Here is a 21,040-nt window from a genome sequence, read left to right on the forward strand (position 1 = left end):
TCTTCCCGTCGTTTGTATTCTTTGCGTCTAAACACTAGGTACGGGCCGGGAGATGCTTCATCGTCCTCCTGCTGCTTGTTTCTTACCCGTAGACACCAAGGAAGCGATCAGCGCGCGACGAGGACAAATTGGATGGGGCAGCTACTTGGGCCGCATTATGTTTGATATTCTTCATCATTATCAACTCCCCCCCTTTTCCTTTCCTCAGGAGTCATATCTCTCCCTTGCTGATGTGCCACTAAGCGTAATGAATTTTTTATGTCCCACCACCACCACCTCCGCCTCCCCACCTCCGGCCCACCCCACCTCTCAACCCCTCGTCTTCTACTCAGGGAGAAAAAAAAAAGAAGAAAAAAAGGTTGGATGTGGGGAGGGGGCGGTGGCGGCGTGAGAGGGAGAGAGGCGAGGAAATAAAAAAGGGAGGTGATTGATGCCCCGTGTCACTGCAAACAAAATGGCAAATATAATTTAGCATTTAGCTTATGCGGAGATAATGGGGCGAACACGCTGCGGCAACACAGGCTCGAACAAACAGCCTGGCTTGTTATCCGTCAGGAGCGCTTTGGTACGATCTGGAGCGCAGGTTAGGGAGGGAGGGAGGGAGGGAGGGGAGAGAAATGAGGAGGGGGTGGAGGGACAACATGGAGCTCGGGAATTGAATTAAGGGGGAGAAGTTCCGCAGAGCCGGTGTCTTCAGTCACTCTGTCCGGACAGGAGTTATCTGTACGCTTGGTTTGCTGTCATTGGGAGACATGGTCGTGCTCTGCCATGCTACTTACAGCCTATTTATCCAAGCCATTAAGCATAGAGCTGTTTAATATGACACGTTACGCTGAGGGGAACTATTTGTCATTATTATAAGACAGCTGTTTAGCGGCCGGGGCGTATTTAAATCAAGTCTGTGGACCCGCTGTCACACGTGTTATCTGTAAACTTACGTGGGCTCCATGCAGAAATCCCAACTACTTTTCAAGCAGCAATATTGCTACTTGATTAAAAAGAGGGCGCCGAATTCCTGGTTGGGTAGCAACGCTCATCAGTGGCGCTATTACAGCTGGGTCCAACCACCTGATGGCAAATTGGAGTTAATTGCACTCCCAGGTTTCGGCTTTTGTGCGAGTTTGTGGCTGCGGCTAAACTTTTACGAGCGCCCGGAGCGTAAATCTCGAAGAAGATTTTCAAAGTGACGTGGTTCGACGCTGCTTGTAAAGCCGCGGCCCCGAGGAAATGGAGGCGGCCGACCGACGTATAGGCTAGCTGACTGTCGCCTCGGGTGGGGAAATGGAGGACAGGAGCCGGCTTATGGAGAAATATTGAATTGTTTTAAGACAAGTTTTCCTCGGTGAACAGAATTAATCGTTATTAGCCCTCTCAAAGATATGCCTAAGTACACAGGGACTATTATTGCAGTACTTCCCCATGCAGCCTCTCATTACGGCCTGTAATTACAGTTGGGTTGGCCCTGCGGCAGTTCCATCAATCCAGCCAGCTTCCCCCCCGCCACGCACACAAGCCAGTCACCACTGGGCATCCGTGGCCGAAGCAAAAAAACACACACACACATACACATACACACAGACGCCCCAGCAGCTTGTTTCCTCTCTGCCACAATGACACATCCACCATCCATACGTAGCAAATGAAAAGAATCATATCCTATTACTGTGAAGGGCCTAATTGAAACATGTTTATTTATGGCCTCGGTTTTCAGATGAGGAGCGGGCATTAGCCGCGCAGCTAACAGGCTCCAGCGATATGAGGCGGTGGAATTAAATTAAAAGCTCATAAAATGAAATATGCTCTGTATTAGCTGTTTGACACTTAATTTGCCTTCAAATGAGCAGAGGAAATCACAAATTAACTGTCCTTTGTTTTTTTCCCGCTTTACCTCACCTCCCCTATTAGGCAAGGGAGAGCGCAATTACAGACAGAGGCTAATCGTTTAGTTTATGAATTCTTGTGGGGAAGGTACCAATGTGCCATTCAATATTAAAGCCTCAGGGTCAGGAAGGAGGGGTGGGGGTCCCTTCATGTTGGGCGCTTGATTTACTGAGGAGCTCGTATATATTCACATGTAGGAGCGGCATTGGCTCCAACAGAAGCCTGCAGTGAAACACAAGCTGCTTTAAGTTTCTAAAAAACTTGAAGCAAAGTGTCGACGTCCTTCACTGATCCAGGACCAGAGATCGACAATGAATCCAGTGCTTTTTTTTTCTGCGTGTCTGGTCCGGGAACAGCTGACCTCCAGCCAGCCAGCAGAGGAAAAAGCCTGCTCGTAGAGAAGATGCTTCCTGCTTAAATAAACACATTGATCGGTGAAGAGCAGGCTCTCCATGGGAGCTCTGGTCCCCTTTGCCACTGCCATTGTGCGGGACTGGCTTAATAGGAGTTTGCAAAGGAGGGGGTGGGGGGGGGGGGAGATTGAAGGGGGGTGGGGGGATTCGGGAGGCCAAGAGAAGAGACAGCTCCTTTCATTCCAGCTTTATTGCCTGACCATAGTACACAGCAAAACAAAACAGGCCTCTCATGTGGCCCAGCGCCGGCTCTCGGTCACCCGGAGACCCCTCGGAACAAACAGAGGTATTCGTCACAAGTCAATTATCAGCATCGGAGTTTACTCTGGAGTCCCGGGGCCCTCGTGCTGTGAATGGGGCCACAAAAACAACAAAACAGTCTTATGGGATAAGCAATTGACTCACAAGCTTTTGCGCAGTTGCCGTGTGTGGATTTAGGAAGGAATTAGTCAAATGCCAGAGTCAATATAAGAGTTTATAAAGTTGGGAAACAATGAGAATAGCCTGAGATTGTTCATTTAAGATGAAATCAGAGAGGTTTCTAAAAATATTAGCATTTCAGATGCGAGAAAATGCAAAAAGCGACTATTAAATGCACAGAAATAGATATATTATCACTTTTCTACCACAACGGTTTTCTATTTTCAGAACTGCTTCAGCTGGAATGAAAGAAAACTTCTCAGTGTTTCTCATAAGTGAAGTCAGGGTCTGTGTTTTCTGTCACTGTGGAGGTAGAGTGACGGTGGGGGCTGCGAGGGTGTGTTTCCGTGTTCCCAGCCTGTGTGGTTATTTCATTCAGGAGTGTGTTTGTTCAGCTGTGGGTCTGGCCTGACTGCTGGAAGGTATTCTGAAGGTACCGGGCAGAGAGAGGGAGAGAGAGGGAAAGAGGGAAAGAGGAGGAGAGAGAGAGAGAGAGAGAGTGTGAGCTTTGGTGCGTCCCTTGTCATCCTCAGCTCTGACACGATGAACCAGGAAGGAGTTAATTGACTTAACGTCTGCGTGAGCCCGGCGCCTCGGAAGCGTCACTCTAATCTAAAGAGCCGCCATAATGGAGAGAATCACCTTGTTCCCCTCTGATTTCCTGTTTGTTTTCCGAGACTCTCACCAATTTTCCACTGCTTCTCCACACACGCTTCCCCCTCGCTGTCCTTTCTTTAACAAAAAAAAAACAAATATGTGTTGACTGTTGTTTTGTTATTTACATAAACTGTTGTCAGAGCGCCCAGAACGGGCATAGAGGAGCGGCATGTTGCTGAGCATAAAGACCAGGGTCTTATCTCAACACCTCCTTCCAGATGGGACGAGGCCGAGCATTGCTACACACACACACACACCGACAAATACAAGACACACACTGCAAAACAATGGAAAGACAAAAGCATGTGGTGTAGCTTTTATAGAAGCAGGAGGAATAGTGTTTTATAAGAGCACAGTCTGATCTGTGGCTGTTTACGGCCTGATCTGACTTTGCTGTGTCAAGGCCTGCACATTTAACACTTGATGTTTCGCTCCAAGGCCCAAACCACAGGATTTTTTTTTTTTTTTTTTGCATTTCTTTGCATCTATATGTGTTTTTTTTAACACAAGCAACATTTTTTTTCAGGTTTCCGGGTCATAAACAAAAGACTAAACATAATGTCCTATTAATATTCACATTTGAATATGGTCTAGACCAAAGCAAGGATGTGAAGTGAGGCCATAAATTATGTTAAGAATTAATGATTATTTCATAATCACATCTGATAATCTCTGCCCAGATATGGCTGCTGTCACTGAAAAGCAAGGGGGAGAGAGGCGAGGGCCACTTTTTCATCTTCCTCTCTAACTGTCCAAAACCCATTCTGTGTGACTTGGTAGGTCACCCGCTCTCCGGTGCAGTCACTGGTTTCCCCTCCATCCCCACCTCCCTCCCTCCCTCCCCCCCTCCTTCTTCCCCCTTTAATACTTTCTCTATGGAGTAAGTCGGGGGGACAGGCGGTCACGCAGTAGCTGGCTTCATGATTAATGGTGTTTATTCTTGACAGAAGGCTCCTTTATTTATCTGCATTGCAGTTTCACTGATACTATCAGTCACCTGAATGAAAAATATTCAGTCATACCAATTTTGCAGTATAATTGAGTAGAGTCACTTCCTTTCAGTTTTTTTTCTTCCCCCCTCGCTCTCCTCTCCCACTCTATCTGGCAGCCTTATCATCGCCACAGTAATTTTCGCGCTGCGTTGTTTGATATGGAGAGGCTGGCTTTAGCCGTATTTGACATAAAGCCTCTTCAATTTTCACTGGAGAAAAAAAAAGGGAAAGAAAGAAAGTTGTGCACCACTCTGTGAAAATGTGCGAGAAGGGGGGGAGTTACCCCCCCACCCCACCCTTTCTTTTTTTCTGAGGCAATTTCAGGATTTAGAGAGAAAGGAGATAAATGTCTAAGCAGAAATGTGGGCAGATTGAAGTTACAGTATATCTATTTTTTTGTAATACACCAGTTTCAGAACCTTAAATGGGCAGTGTAGTATTTTTTTCTCTTCAGAGGCAGCACAGGACCATGATATTTTGAAGGCACCTGTGTATTTTGAGAATGATGGATCCAGCAGGTCGACGGGGGGGGGGGGTTAGAGAGAGAAAAAAAAACGACTTTGGCACTGCAGATATTTGACAAGGCCTGTAAAGGTTTTAGGGTTGAGTCATTACCCGTGGAGATCTGTAAAGACATGTTCCAAAACTCTACTTACCAGGCTAGGATTACGCTAAGGCTGCTGCTGCCGCTCTGTGTATATTTATTTTTCTCCCTATTTATTAGATATCACATGTATTTTTTATGTTTTTTTTCCGCCCCTTGCTAAATGGTTTACAACTGATTTTAGTATGTCTTAAAGCCAAATAGTAATCTCAACTAAAGACTTCACAGTATTTCCAATCTCCAAATGATTCCTTACATAACACTTTTATTCATGCAAATCAAATCCTGTCTGATTATTCGTTCAACAAATATTTCCTCTCCTCTGTAATAACCTCGGCGTCAGCCCCTCGGTTGAATTTAATTTTAGGGTCCATTAAAAAATATCTTTTGAAAAAGGTACATTTTTGATAAAAGAGGAATACATTAATCTCTAATACGAGGCCTGTGAATTTGCACATGTAACACATTAGTGGATTTGATTTTCTATACACAAGTCATTTGCCCCCTCTTCATGTTTGAGATCTCAATTTGTAGCTCTCCCATGGAGCACAATGGAAAACCAGGTCTGAGGGGAAGAGATAACAGGCAGGTGCCAACAGCTCCGCGCTCTGTGTGTGACTGGGTGTGTGTGTGTAAATGTATGTGTGTGTGTGTGTGTGTGTGTGTGCAACCACAGATACACACACACATTTTCTCATCAGTCATTTTATTTATTTCACTGCCATTTCTTCTTATTTTTCATTTGCAATTCCTCTTTTATTGTCCTCTCAAATATGAAAATATAAAACAAACAAATTAAACTGAAGCATAAATTCATTTTTCTATCACATGTGCAGGTTACACACTTATACACTGTTCAGGCTGCATTTGTCATCTTATACATGAATTCAAATTCTACTCAAGCATTAAAATGGTTATAATATGCATCCCAAATACACTTGAATTCTCTTTTTATTTTCATGATTCATAGTTTTTCTTCTTGTGTATTTCCACTTCTCTCTTTTTTTTCTTTTTTTAGTCAATTTACAAAAATAAGATGAAGAACTGGCGAGTCTTTGGTATTTAAGACTTTTAATTTGTAGGATGTTTCCACATTCATTCAGGGTTTATAAGTAAAAGTGCATCATCTTTAGTGGTTTCATTTGTAACTTATTTGCTGGGTGTGGTGAACTGTCACTTTTATGAGCCGCTTCTTAATTGGCTTTGTAAAGACACCCCCTCCCCCCTCCCCTCCTCCCCTCCTCCCCTCCCCATCCTCTCATTGGTGTGGAGCTATTAGAGAACAGCAGTGACTGTCAAGATATTACCCGGCGCTGGCAGCAGCAGCAGCAGCAGCAGCAGCAGCAGCACGCCGTCGTCGCCGCCACCACCGCCTCACATCGACTCCACGACCTCAGGCGGCCGCTGTCCTGACATCTGCTTCTCCTCGCAAATAGTAGCAGTAGTTTAAAGGCGCTGTCATTTCAAACGACTTCAACGCAATTAGCGGAAATTGTGATTTAAAAAAAAAAAGGGAAATATTTCGCTCCCTGCCTTATGCACAATAATCATTTTCAGTTTAAGGGATTGAGAGTCAGTTTACAGCTGTTTTTGTTTTTTTTGTTTTTTTTTTCAAACTCAGCCTGTGCCCTGCAGACGTCATGCTGTAGCAGTGTCGAAATGTGGAATTTCCATTACTCTGATCTCTGGGCTCTGGGCCCCAGAGCCTGCGATCCCACTCTGGGGGCCAGTTACAGCAAGTAACGAGACCAGGGGAACAGGGTCATAAATCCTCTCCAACTCTCCTCATTTTCCATCCTCCCTCCGTTCCTCCCTTTCCTCTCCTCCCTCGCTCGCTATCCTCCGCTTCCATCTCTCCTAGTCGAGCCTTCAATAAATGATTTGGGAGAAACCTAAATGCAACAATGTAAAATGTTACCACATGTTGGTTATAAAATTCCTGTAGTCCGGCTAAAGGTTCTGCTAAAGACCACTGACAGTTTTAATGTGGGAGGAAATGAGTTCATTACTTCACTTCTAGCTTCTACACCTTCTCCTCCTCCCTTTCTCTATTTGTTTATCTGCAGAATCACAGCAAATTTCACTCCTTTTACACTCTCCTCACCAATGAAAATTAATTCATATCGCATAAAGCGATTCTTTTCTCTCAGCCCCGTTGTTATCTCCCTTATCAGATGTGGCGTCCATTACATCTGATAGCGTGATAGAGAGTGGTTTCATCTAACAATGATGGCGTTCCGAGTTCGGAATGAGCCAAAAAGAAAAGAAACCCTCTTCTTTTTCTCTCATATGTTTTTTTATTTTTTTTTGATGGGGGGGTGTAACAGCTTGTAAAGTTGTAAAGTTTTTTTTGTGTGTGTGTTTTTCTTCCAATAGTAGCTGCACAAATATGTCATGCACACAGCTGCAGGGTGACCGCACTTGTACAACAAGAATGCGGTAAGGTTTTGGTTACATGCCAATCACTGATTGGACACGTGTGTGAGTGATTTATTGGGAATTAGGAATGACGGTGTTTAAAGGGAGTAAATAAAGACGGTAAACTTCTTTTCTTGTCCTTACAGCCACAGCCACAAAAAAAGAAGTTTCCCAAAGTAGACTTATTAAGAATTCCCTCCCATTCATATCAGTTTAGTTTCACTTGTGTAGCAGGTTTGTGAAACATCCTCCTTTGGGTATATCCAAAATTTCCACAGGTCTCTGATTAAGCCTCCCAAAGCTTCATCAAGCTCGAGCTTGGCACCACCACGCACTCAGCCCCCTTCATGATTAAATATCAAGGAACTCCACTTGACATTTTATTAGTCCAACAAGATGGATGAAATGGCCAGAATAAAGTAGGCTGTGTCTGTTCACTTCCCCACCAGCGCTTGCCTTTCTTCTGTCCGGCTTTTCTTTCCTTCCCCTCCTCTAGAAAGTATGTATTAGGAAAACGTGATGGATTTCATTCTGAAAAGGATATTTTCAGTGTGGAGAAAGGAAACATATATTTATGTGTCTTGTACCTGATGCTCCTGTTCTCCTCCCTCTATGTCTCTGCTCTCCCCTCCCCTCCCTCCTCTTCCTTCCCTTCCCCTATTTTTTTTCCTCCCCTTTCTGTTGTTCTACCTCAGATCTCTGTCTGAAGGATTAACCATCTCCAGCAGTGTGTCTCTGCTGTCTTGTAGCGCTGCGTATTGTTTGTGATTTGCTCAGGCCCATCCGTGCGGCTGCTCATTTCAGCAGCCCAGTGTGACGTGGTGAATTGAGGGGGGATCATGCGGAGCCGTCTCACCGAGCCGCGCCGCTCTCTCGCAGCCCCTGGGCCACACTCATTCTGCTCGCCGCCCCTCACCTGAGAAGGGGTTCGTCGGCGCACGCGGACGTGCACGCTCATTACCCGACTTGTCAGGGGTTGCGGAGGCGATGGGGTGTGGAACCCGAGCCCTGTTTTAGCTGCAGGCAGCAGCTGAGTTTTTCTGTAAAAGCATCAGGGCCATCGAGACACTACTTGAGAGGAAAAGGAAAGCCAGATTTGCTTCCTCCTTGTTTTCAGAAGTTTAACACTCCAACACCCAGGAGTCCCCTCCTATCTCCTCCATAGCCCGGGGCATGCCAGAGGAACTCAAAACACTAACTGAGAGAAGTGCTAATTCCACCTGTGCTTTCTTTGGAATTGGGGGAAAAAAAAAAAAAAGCAGCAATCAAGTGCGTAATTTGCAGCGAGCAGAGATGAAGGTCGGCTGCTCCATGCAAAGTGATTGCTGTGTTTGTAAAAGGGGGCGAAATCAAGCATGGGAAAGAACCAAAAAAAACAACAAGGAAGTGTTTTTTTTTCTTTCTTTTCTTTCTTCTTTTTTTTTTTTTTAGCCTCATGTTCGTTCCCTGATTCCAGCCCCCTTGAAATTACAGGAAAAAAGGGCCCGGCTCATTTTGTGTAATTTCACTTTCATGTTTTCATTTTCTTGCTATATACTGATTCGTTTTGGTAGACAGTCTTATCTCGATGGCTGAAAATTACATTTAATTGCAGTGTGGAAAAAAATGGTTTTGGAAACAGCCTGTGAAAAGAAAAAATAGAAGAAATAAATAAAAATAACCCCCGCTGCGTGGCAAAGCAACAACATAAACTTCTCAAAACAACAACTGGTCGTAATTTGGAAACTGAAATGATGTGATTCTGCAGCTTTTTTGATAAAAATTCCAATCATGTGACTTTGTAGAAGTGTGAGGAACGACAAGGAGCCTTTCTCCTGTGTGACGTACAGTAACTTGACTCGCTGACACCTGGACCCGGTTCTTATGACTCGTCACAGTCACTGCCTCCTGTTGATAAACACGTTATCGCTCCATCGGTGTGGAAGTGATACGTGCTCACGGGGACGTACTGTACGTCTTTATGGCGGGACAAGAGTGCATGTGTGCTCTCTGTGCTGCTTACATGTAGACAATGTGAGTGTGACTGAAACACGCAGGGGGAGGAGATGGAGAAACTGAAAGAGTGTGGTATTCAATTGGGTAGTATGTGTGTGTGTATGTGTGTGAACTGTGCGGTGTATGGGAATGTCTGGCACGCCTCCAGAGGTATCCCACAGAGAGGGAATCCTGCTTGATGGGACCATGAATAGAAAGCCTTCCCCACCCCCTGAACCCACCCAGCCCTTTGATGTCAGGGGGTCACACAGAGCCCGCGCAGCTCCGGGGGGGTGGGGGCATAGTTACCCCGGACGCCTGGCAACCTCGCCGTTGCCCTGCCAGGCCCTCGGTCTGCCCCTGCCCCAGCACAGAAGAAAAGCTCAAAGCAGAGAGGAGGAAATTCAGATTTCATGGACAACAAACTATATCTGTTGACGCTCACAGAAAAAGGCTAAAAAGGGACCGAAGTTCCCGGCCTCCATTTATCACCGAAATGCCCCCTAATTGGGTCGAAGAATTACAAAACGTTCATCTCAATGGTGACAGATTACATCTCTGCAACATCCGCTCTGTTAACGTGACCTTGAGCAGGACTCTGACCCCTGCTGACTTTGTTTTGGTCTGTTCCAAGAGAGAAAGAGAGCCTCCTCAGTGTTTGTTGCTGCTAAGTGTCTTAAAACAATGTGTGAACTTTTTTTTTTGCAGTAGCAGCAGAAAGTTTGCAATAAAATTCTGTAGGACAGTTGGAAAAGGCTGAAAACGTCTGAGTTTTTCTTCTCCAACTTGATTTTTTGCTACACTGCAACAGGGCTGTTGTATAGGGGAGAAAGGTGATGATAATTCTAGGGGCCCAGCAACCAGTACTGCCCACAAAAAACCCCAGTAGTCTAATCTTTGTATGACTGAATTATTCTGCATAAGACCCAGACTAATACTCCATTAGCATTAAAACAAAGTAGGCTAAATAAAAAATGATAATACATACGTAGTCTAAGAAAAAAAGTGGAAAAGTCAGGGGCCCACTTTGGTATTCTTTCAGGGGGCCCAGAATTCCTAGCAACGGCCCTGCACTGCAACAGCAAGGCAAAAGAAACATGTATGTGTGTGACTGACTGACTGAGTGATAGAGTTGAGTGAGCAAGTTACGTCATTGGTCGACCAGTTAAAAGTTGGAGTCACTCTTTTAAAAATGATAGAACACGAAAAAAGCCACAAATGTAACAACTTTCCCAACAAGCCATAGAAAAGCAACAGAGTCACCAGTATTACCCCATGAGCTAGTCCCACCCCTGCCTGCTGATGACCACACGGCAGCTGACATGAAAGAGCTTCTAACTTTCTCTGACTGATCATTTTACAAGTAAATATAGCCCAATCACAGCAGAGCAGTTGTCTTTAACCGACGCGTTTGGTGATTTTGTGAAATGCAGTCACGGTTATAAAATCATTTCAGCAGCAGTAGAGCTTCAAAGTGAGAGCCGGTAACGTAGCGTCTTAATGGGCAACGTCTCGGCCACTATTTCATACTTGTTGCGTTGTCTGGAAACAAACAGAAAAAAACATAAAAGAGAAAAGACTTGTGAGAAAAACTATGGATCCATTTGTAACAGTAAAGATGACTTCACTCCTACACATCAAGCATAACCATTGTAAACTCTCTTCAAAGTAATTTGAGACCATGAACAATTTTGAAATGCATCCCGTTAACATGATCAGCCATAAATCTGACAGTTGAACAAACCCCCAATCTACAAATGAAGACCATACCAATATGCTTGAAAGCTCTACGGACGCAAGTAAGCAGCAAGGCCTTGAGTTGGACGGCCTCGTTTTTAGATTGATTGAGTCCCGACGAAAATGTCCCAGACAGCTGCCGTGTGATCTGCTGTGGAGAAAAACAAACTACACAATCAAAGACCAGGGCTTAAGCTGAAAGAAAGTTGGCTCCTTAACATTCGAGGCGAACGCACATAATGTCAGTCACGGCCCTGAAAGATTCATGACATGACAATCATATGTCAGCATTTTGGAAAATCTTTATTCACCATGTGCATCGCAGCAAATCAAATGAATCCGGTTTTCTGAAACCTCTGTTTTGCGGGCAGGAACCGTTGGCTCAGCGCGGAAAAACTATGTATTTTTAAATGCAGCTGCCGCAAAGTGTAATTAAATATTTGCTGTCCAGAAGCCACTGGTCTGACTTCAAGTGCACTGGACCGGAGAATAAAACTAAGTTGAGTTTAAGGCGCTCTGTAATTGGCATCACTAATATGGAAAGTCATTGGAAGTCATTGGAATGTGCCTCGGTGGCAAAACTTAATGAAGACTTTCCCATTGAATCATTAAGGAGCCCAGAATATATCCACTCTCCTGTGTTTGTGTCTGCCTCTCATTCTCTGTCTGTCTTTCTCCCTCTCCCCTTGTCTCAGCTCTCTTTCCTCTCTCCTTGGGTCTCAGCTGGCTCTGTTCCTGTGGCCCTTTGATCTCAGTGAAAGGGTTTGGAGCTTTAAAGTGCTTCTGTTTCCGCTGTCAGGAGCCCCTCTCTTCCTCCTCTCTGGTTTAGGCTTTCAGAGCGATGGCAGCCCTGGTGCTGTGGCTGGGTGGGTTGGAAGGGCGGAGAGCAGAGCAGAGGAGAGGAGGGGAGGAGGGGAGGAGGGGGAGAGCAGGTTTCTATGAGGTGGTGAGATTGAGGTGAGGTCGGTGGTGGTGGTGGTAGCAGGAGGAAGGGGGGTGGGGGTTATTGCTGTCAGCCTGACACCTGACTGATCCCAGTGGCCTCCAAAACTCTGATTCCCACCTCAGTCGGCCCCTTGTGGCCACAGGCGTAATGCATCAGGAGAGAAATATCTGGAGGAGCAGACCTTTCTACATGCAAACACTATTATTAAAGTGTTGCACATCCTTTACTTCTATTCTCTGCATAAGTCAACCAAATCCATGGACACACATACACCTGGTAGGGAACTTTGTAACATGAACGCTGCACTTCTACTGTTAACCATGATGGCAGATAAAATGATGACACTTTAATTCTTCCTAACAGTGTGATGAAGTATTCTGGCTCATACTTCCTGGATGGTATTTATTGGTAGGCTACTTGAAGTAACACAACACCACCACCAGAACAACCCTGTAACTCGTCCCAGGGTTCATTCTCTCTGCCAGTTTGATTGGGATTAACTCTGCACATCACACGGCTCCTTCTACCACTCATTATATACCACACAGGTAAATAATGAGTATATAATCAGTTTTTTATAACCTCCTGTGCTAGCCTGACTATGTAAATCACCAGCATAAAACACAACACAGAGTGTAAAAGTATCCAAAGCAACATTGAGGCAGTAACAGGACTTCTTAAAGGGTTAGTTCCACATTTTGGCAAATTAGCCCATTGCCATAATCCCTATAGTCATAGCAGTAGGTTTGTTGCCTATAATTGTCGGTGCAAGCTACTTTTAGAATGGCGGAGCAGAGCCGCGAGCTGCTCAGAGCTACGCTACGGAGGCTAATGGGATTTCTTGGTTTCCCTCATCAAACTCATCAAATACACAATCCAACAACTCCAAAATGCTCTTGTGGACAAGTTGTGAACTGCACATTCACCACGCTAGGAGATAATAACGGAACGTTACGAGATGGATTTGTTTTCGAGGTAAAAGCAGAGTGCTTGCCGAAAAACTGGCCCCGCCAAGAACACACATCAGCGGTTTTGCATGAATTTAAATTTAATTTTTTTCTAAAAACGGCTTGCACCGACAATTAAAGGTAACCAAACTTCTCCAAACTGTAGGGATTATGGCAATGGGCCAATTTGCGAAAATGTTGAACCATCCCTTTAATACTCTTCATAAAGTCAAAGATAAAACTCACACAGTATGTAAAGTTAGTGTTGTACAATTTAAAGCCACATTTCACATTTTCTTCCACAACATTTTTGGAAAGCTTTCACTATACTAAATCATCTTCAGTAAAGTTTGAGTTTCTCAAACATCTCCTTATTAATCTGATAATGTTTTATTGAGATGAAATGCTAAAAGGATTGGTTTTAATCTGGTTTCAGTTGGAGCTTTGAGGCCGTGTGATTCAGCCCTGGTGTTTTTTCAGTTTCAACTCCTGTGTTTTTTCGGAGCGGCCCAGCAGCCCCCCACCCCTCACCCCCCCAGATAAAAATACGACGGTCCGTGAAACATTCACAGTTGCTGGATTATTGAATTTCCTGCGCCCTTCAGTGAAGTATACACATCAAGAAGTTTTCATTTTCATTTCATGCGCAACCATTTCATGCTTGAGCTAAAAGTATTTTGCAAAGCACAGTTCCTGTTTGGGCAAACCGCTGTGTCAATAGCAGCAGGTCTAACTGCTGCACCACAATCATACCTTCTGTCCAGAGTGAAGTCATCAGCCCTCACCGCAGCTCTGTGTTTCTACTGCAGCTCTCACCGAGAAAAGAAATTATTAGTGTTGATATAACCTTGTTCCAAACAAAGATTCAAGGCCTGTTTACATGAACACACACCCCTCCGTGAAACCTCAACATCTTATGGGGGCATATTTATGCTTTGGCGAGTGTATATTCATCCGGCGAAATAAGACGACAGTTTAAAATCCACAGACCGCCCCGTGTAAACATTCGATGTCTTAAAGAGGCGCTGGCTGGTTTAAGCGAGGCCACGTGAAAGGAAATGGCTTCCATATGTCAGGCAGCTCAGGCTTTCCTCGTGCCCTGTTTGCAGGATGCCTTCTGTGAGGGTGAGCAGGAATTATAAACCTACAAAGGGGAAGTGAGAGGAGCGAGGGGGGAAAGTTTTTTTTCTCTCTGGTAAGAAGGAGAAGAAGCCTGCGAACCCTGCGGTACGGCTTTGATGTAAATCTCAAATCAGGTGTAACTAAGACGCTACTTCTCTGGCACACACCTCCTCAGACATCAGCACACACACACACACACACACACACACACAGGGTGAACATTCCTGTGCACACACATAGACACACATACACATGCACACTGCACGTTGTCAGATTACTTCCTTTCGTCATGTTGATTAATGCACGCTGGCAGATGCTAAGACGATCACGGCCCTGCAGAGAGCAGCTCCACGCCGAGGATCGGACACTCTCTCCCCGGCTTTTTTGCTCGGAGACGCAAGGCTTGCTCTCTCTCTCCCCCAGACCATCCATCTCTCCGCTGTCCTCCTCAAATCCCCTCACACCTGGCTCTGCACCCCTCGAGACCTCTTTTTCTCCCTCCCCCCTCCCCCTCATCCCTCCTTTTCCAACTCCCCCTCTGCCCTAACTCTTCCCTGTCCGCCCCTTCCCTCCCGATTCATAGCCCATATCTTCGCGCGCTCCCTCCGTCTCCTCCTCCTGACTACTGTTCGCGCTCTCTCTCGTCTCTCACCGTCTTCAAACTTTCTCTCCCCCCCCCCTCCTCCCTCCTTTCACTGCCACCATCTTCCTGCATGCCAGTCAACATGTGTGCCCTTTTTTCTTTTGTTTTCTGACCACTTCCACCTTCCCCCTTTACTTTTTCTTTGGGTACTCCCCAGCCTGCCAGTGGAGCTTTGTTCTTATTCGCTTAGTTAATTGGAAAAACAAGGCAAAGCAGAGGCATTTAGCCAGGGTCAGTGAAGGGAGACGCAGCCAACGCATGACAGGGTTAATCAGTGTCATGGCAGCTGGAGTGGGTGTCTGGCTCTCCTCAAATAAGCACATGAAGAGCCAGATGAGGAAAAAGAAGTTCCTTGACTTCTTATTTCTACAATGTAAATGTCTAAAATGTCACATTCAGCCCTTTTAGGGACATGAATATCCATGCTGCATTGAATGGCCACTGGAAATTTCAGTATTTCAATGAAATCCTGTGTCACACCTTCATTAAACACTCAGGTGGCTATTTTTCCCCTCTGTCTTCCTGTCGCCATGACGAAGCAGGTTCCCCCAGCTCCCCACGTGTGCACGGGTGTGTACGTGCATGGTCAGCGCCATGTGACATCAAAGCGAGCGTCACTCCGCAGCTGTGTTGTGATGTGTGTAAATGAGGCGTGCAACGGCGGTATGCGGGCACCTGACTGGCTTATCGTAAACACGCCTTTTTCGCACGCGCGCGCACACATACACACCTGTTGGGGAAGCGCGCACGGTCGCCCTCAGCGTGGCCTCGCAGGGGTGTGGAGGAAGTAAAAACATATCATGAGTTTTTTGACAGCAGACGTGCAGAAACACACAAATCAAATGGAGGAGGTGAGGAAAAAAAACTGAACACAGTGGTGTGTTGTGTTGCAGTGTGATCCCTACATCTGTCACCTGTAAGGCCAGACACTACAGGCAAAACACTGTTTTTTCATGCACTGAGATTTTGGGCTATTTTTCTTCCTTAACATGTATTCTTTCAGAAAAGTCAAAAGAAATGGTAGAAAATCCACATTAAGGTGGTTATTTTACTTCATTTTGTCTCTTTTGTCAGTAGATTTCTCCTAAATTCACCAAAAGTTAACATGCTACTGTGACATACTGTGCTGTGCCTGTTGTCTGACCCATGTCATGTCAGGTGTCATTGTAAAGCTCTCGCTCTCCCGAACAAGGATGTGGGCTCCAAAAATTGTCATCTCCTCCGTATCAGCAACCAATCGGAAAAGTATGATTTACATTAACAATCAAATGAAAGGCTCTTTATCCATTTTTCAGATTTCAGTTCTGGAAATGTATGCAAATTAAGCATATTTCATCAGATATTGCCTCATTTACATATTTAAACATCAAATTTGACAAAACTTGTAATACAAAAAATATTTGTCTTAATGTAAATGATAAACTTGGGAAGTTTCATGGTGATATCTGTTATTTGACATTTTTACCCTATTCACCTGTAGTGTCTCACCTTAACTGCAGGGGGGTTTACTCTCAGGAGGGGGCATCCTGAGAGTAAAAGCTGTGTCTTTTTCACACACACACACCTGCGTCAGCATCAGCGAGACATGTTGTCACACACTTGAACGCAGTGAAAGCTTTTAAAAGCGTCCCACAGCCCCTTTGGGCTAATTACTAGAGAAGACAAAGTTTGTATGTGTGAATGCCTGTGTGGACACATACGCCTGTCCTCGACAGTGTGTGTATGTGTGTGTGTGTGTGTGTGTTGTTTCCGCTCCTCGGTGCTCATTATTGGCCCTGGCCTGAGCTCTTTCATTAGGGGAGGCTGAGAGACGGAGGGACGAATGGGCCGGTAGGGGATCAGGGGACGGGGTGGAGGTTGTAATTGGGCTGTTCCGCTCCCCTCTCCCTGCTTCAAGGTCACTCTGAGACAAACTCCCGGCCAGGTCTCTCACTCTTTCTTCCCCTCTCTCTTGTCTGTCTTTTTTCTTTTTCACCCTTCTCCACCTCCTTTCCCCCTCCACTTTCTCTCTCTCTGTCCTTTTCCCTCCCTCCCTCCCTCCTCCGCTCATCCTCTCCTTCTCCTGGGGTCTTTTGTCACAGTAGACTGGTCCACTGGGGAGCCACAGAGAAGTGGAGGGGCTAATTCAGTCTAATCTCTTAGCCTGTTAATGTCTGGCTGATATGTGGATTTCTCCACGTCCTCAGGGGAAGGCCTTTGTGGTGAAGGCCATCATTATGAAGTTTCCTAGCCCTCCTAGCCAATTATAAGAAGGGAGACAAATTAGTTCATCTCCAAACTTGGCTCCTAAGAAGTTTCCCTGATTGTTCTCAACTTTATTTCACATCTCATACAATAGAGACAATTCATAGTGAAGTTTTCTTCTCTTTTTTTTTTATTTCGATAAAGAGAGAGAAAGAGCCTGATGTGCAAATGTGAAGAAGATTGTGCATCTTGTGAGAGACTCGCCGACGGATTTCTTTTTTTTTGTACAACGCCGGTATCCGTCATGTGCAATTCTGTACACGGTCTCAAGCTCAAAGCCAAGTTTGAAGCCATCCGAGTAAAGCGGTGTAGCGTTGCTTGTCTGGCGCTGGCCAGCGGTGAGCTCGGTCTAACGTTTCCCTCTGATTAAGACGCAGTGGTGAAAGCTGCCTTTGATCTGAGGAAATGTCTGCGTAGGGAGCAGTTGGAATGCGCCGCTCTCCTCTCTGCCTTGCAGATGGAGGCAGAGAGATAGTGTCACAGTCCATTTGTCTGGCCTCCGCCGCGCTGCCAGTCCACCCACGGTTTGTAAGGGGCCGGCGATGTTCAGAGGCCGTCCCTGTTGGATCTGCGGAGACAACAGAACATATGTATTTTCTTTACGCAGAGTCTGTGACATACAAGCTTAAAAGATGCTGCTGTTCCACATGTGGGGGATGGATCAGTCTGATTGACTTCAGAAAGTTCAGGAGATCCATGATGTGATTTAACTACCTCACATCTTTTGTGATATTTTAAGTGTCCTGGCAGGAAATGTTTAAATTTCTTTCATATCTTTAATCTCCAAATGAGTTTTTTGTGCTTATCAAACAAATATCAGTCCAGTCAGCATCAGTGTTTACAGCAACTCAGGAAATCCATGCACTTGCTTTAAGTTTGTTCTGAAACTTCTATTAAAACTCCTTTTTCCCCCCCTCTCCCTGTGTGTCTGCAGGCCTCCTGGGCTGGCGGGCAGTCCGGCTTTCTCCGACATCTCCCTCATCCGGATCTCGCCCCAGCGGAACCCCTCCGTGGGGGCGGAGTCGCCCTTTCACCCTCCGCATCCCTACATTAACCCATACATGGACTACATCCGCTCGCTCCACAGCAGCCCCTCCATCTCCGTTCTGTCGGCCACCCGGGGCCTCAGCCCTGCAGATGGTGAAGTGAAACACACACCGTCGCACAAAGCATGATGCACATACAGCACACACACACACACACATACACACTCAGCAGAGCAGAAATGAGCGACAAAGCCTCAGTGGGTCCTTAAAAATAATTGTGGGGATTGATTAGTCGGGGGTTTCGATCGCTATTAGGAGGAATCTCAATTCTCTGGATCGGTGTAATTCCTGTTTGAGATCAGAGGAGGTCAGGTGAGAGGCAACCAGATCCATCTCTATTAAGACCCAGGGGTTGGTGAGATGTTATCTGAGTGAGGGAGCAGGGTGCACGGGAGTATTATGAGTGCGCCGCGATCCGTGTGGGTGGGGGCGCAGGTCGGATGGAGGGCTAATCCTTTTGATCTGTGAGTCATGTCAGAGACCTCTGGAGGATGCATCAGTGAGCGGCAGGGTCACGTACAGTTGCATCGCGCGCGCTGAGGGAGGGTCGGATTCAAGTTCAGGGTTGGGTGGCGAGGAGGAGGGGGAGGAGGAGGAGAGGAGGGGGGGTTGTTATGGTGTCCTACAGGGAGCATTTGTTTCCTGAGATCTCAGGATGGATTTTGAACTGGGAAATCAATTAAGGTGAGACGCCAGAGCCGGTTCAATTATAGAAAAGATGCGGATACGAAATATCAATATTAGACATGGAGGGGGACTTCCTTCTTTTTTCCTTTCTTTTTTTTGGCAAGAGAGAAAAAGAACATTTTTTTGTCACAGAAAATATGCTCTTTGGATGAAATACAAAATCATAACATCAGCTTTGTTTTTTTTCTATTTTTTAACATTTAATGAATTAATAATTAATTGGTTAGTTGCTAATAAAATCTGATTGATCAACAATGAAAAATCCCTTTGTTACAGCTTTGTCATGCACAGAAAAGAAATTAAACAACAAAACGCAAGACAAAGTACTGCAAATAATTGTAAAAAAAAAAAAAAAAAAAAGTTGCCAGATCAAAGATCTTATTTGCCAAAAACCTACATTCACCAAAGTTCTTGATACAGTCTGATGACCCATTACGGCCCTCATGTCCTCACCCATCCACCTTTTGGCACTTGAGCAGCAGAGACCCACATCCCCCTCCCCGTCCCCCCACCTCTCCTTGAAGTGTATTTCAGAGACAGACAGATAGCCTCTCCACTTCACCTCATCCAGGTGTGTTAAAAGCGCCGTCTTAAGTGAAGACCAGGAGTCTTTGCTGGCTCACTCAGCCCCTCTGCTGCACTCGCCCTGCACCGCTCCGCGCCAAAAGGAAGTGTACGCTCTCTACCCTCCAATTTCCCATTACCGCAACATAATGTGCACCAGTCTCAGCTTGCCTTAAACCAAAATAGTTTCTACCAACCTACCACATGATCCCCTTTCAGTTCATAATGCTGTGAATTGTGAATGAGGCACCTAATTACTCCTTTAATCAATCCGGTGATTAATTAACCCATCAGCTTTTGTGTTGTTAGTATATCACCACGCTTACAGGGAGCCTCCTTCTTCAATATGCAAAGATTTTTTTTTTCCTAACCAAAAAGTACATTTGAATAATGATGAATTAATTAACAGAATCTAATGGAGATTTAAAGTGGGTGGGATTTAGTGCCACCCTCTTGCTGCCACACATTTGCTTTTTTTTTTTTTTGCCTTTTTTTTTGTTGCTCCTCCCTCACAATATTCAGTCTTTTCTGTGTGAGCCGGGGTTCAGAGGTATCGGCTCGCCCCTGATCCTATTGTTGTGCCTAAGGAAGCACCTGGTGGCTCACCAAGTCCTGAGGCGTGTCTCTGCCTACTCCACGTCGAGTGCCACACTCACAGCCTTCCCCCACTACCACCCCACCACCAACCAACCAACCAACCAACCAACCAACCAACCAACCACTCCCCCCCCTCCTTCTTTTGCCCCCAGGATGGCACTCGGATGCCAGCGTTTCTGATTTAGAAATTCCGCAAAGCCCTTTTTTCTGTGCGTGGATACTGAAAGGGCCACATTATGGTTGAATGCAAAAGCAAAGCTAAGGCGGAACAGAGGAGACAATTAAGAAACTCCCTCCTTCCAGTGAAGACATAATACCCAGATCGAATTAATTTAGAATTTTTTTCTTACATTCATTCAACCAATCATGGATGCATATTGCAGGCATACAGGCCAGCCTTAAGAGGAAATCTCCTCATACACTGTTTCTGTATTTATTTTTCTCTTTATTTCTTCAATTGGGGTTGAAAAAAAGGAGCTGCTGCACTCTGTGGGTCTGAACCGATTCCATATTTGCATCCAAAACCACAGTGTTAGTCTTTTCCCTCTCTCTTTCTTAGAATATTTGCATAAGGAAAGCCCACCGCCAGATGTTTATTTTTAGGCTCCGGTTCAAGGACTTACAGCACTCTATAACTAAGGGAATGACTTTAGAAAAGAGAGAGAGAAAGAGAGAAACCAAGTGGAGGCAGAATGGTTTGCTGTATCTTTACGTATGCAGATATATCTGGGCAGATTTAGGCCTTTTGTTTTTTCCTATAGAGTTTAAAGGAGCAGAGTCGAGGAGCAGGTTGCATATCTGCAGACTGCAGCCCTGATGTGTACAACGCACAAGCACCATCTCTGGCAGAAGATGTGTCGGCCCACGTCCTCTTACCACACACACACACACACACACACATATATTTATATATATAAATATGTATACAGAGACATGTGCTCTCCCTCCAAGTGATCAAGGAACAGTAAGAGGGAGAGAAAGGGCTGTTTAAGAATTGTATTGTAAGACGATCAGTTCTGCTGTGCTCGGCATGAATGCATCAATCAACCACTAATGCACACTCACTGTAATCTCTGAGCAAGCATCCTCGTAATCCCCAGTGAGGCTCTTCCACTTCAGGTGATGCTCCCTGTGCAGCTGTTTTGCTT

General features: G+C 45.4%; 1 protein-coding gene across 1 annotated transcript in view; it reads left to right on the top strand.

Annotated features, from left to right (window-relative positions):
* gli3 (GLI family zinc finger 3) overlaps positions 1–21,040 on the top strand; it is a 96,097-nt gene that overhangs the window by 51,613 nt on the left and 23,444 nt on the right. The window contains exon 5 of the mRNA XM_085763886.1: positions 17,933–18,138. Within this exon, the coding sequence (XP_085620012.1) occupies positions 17,933–18,138 (206 nt within the window). The remainder of the gene's footprint in view (positions 1–17,932; positions 18,139–21,040) is intronic.

Source organism: Trachurus japonicus, chromosome 20, assembly GCF_045865225.1.
Source record: "Trachurus japonicus isolate A0001 chromosome 20, Traja_1.0".
In the NCBI taxonomy this organism is placed as follows: domain Eukaryota; kingdom Metazoa; phylum Chordata; class Actinopteri; order Carangiformes; family Carangidae; genus Trachurus; species Trachurus japonicus.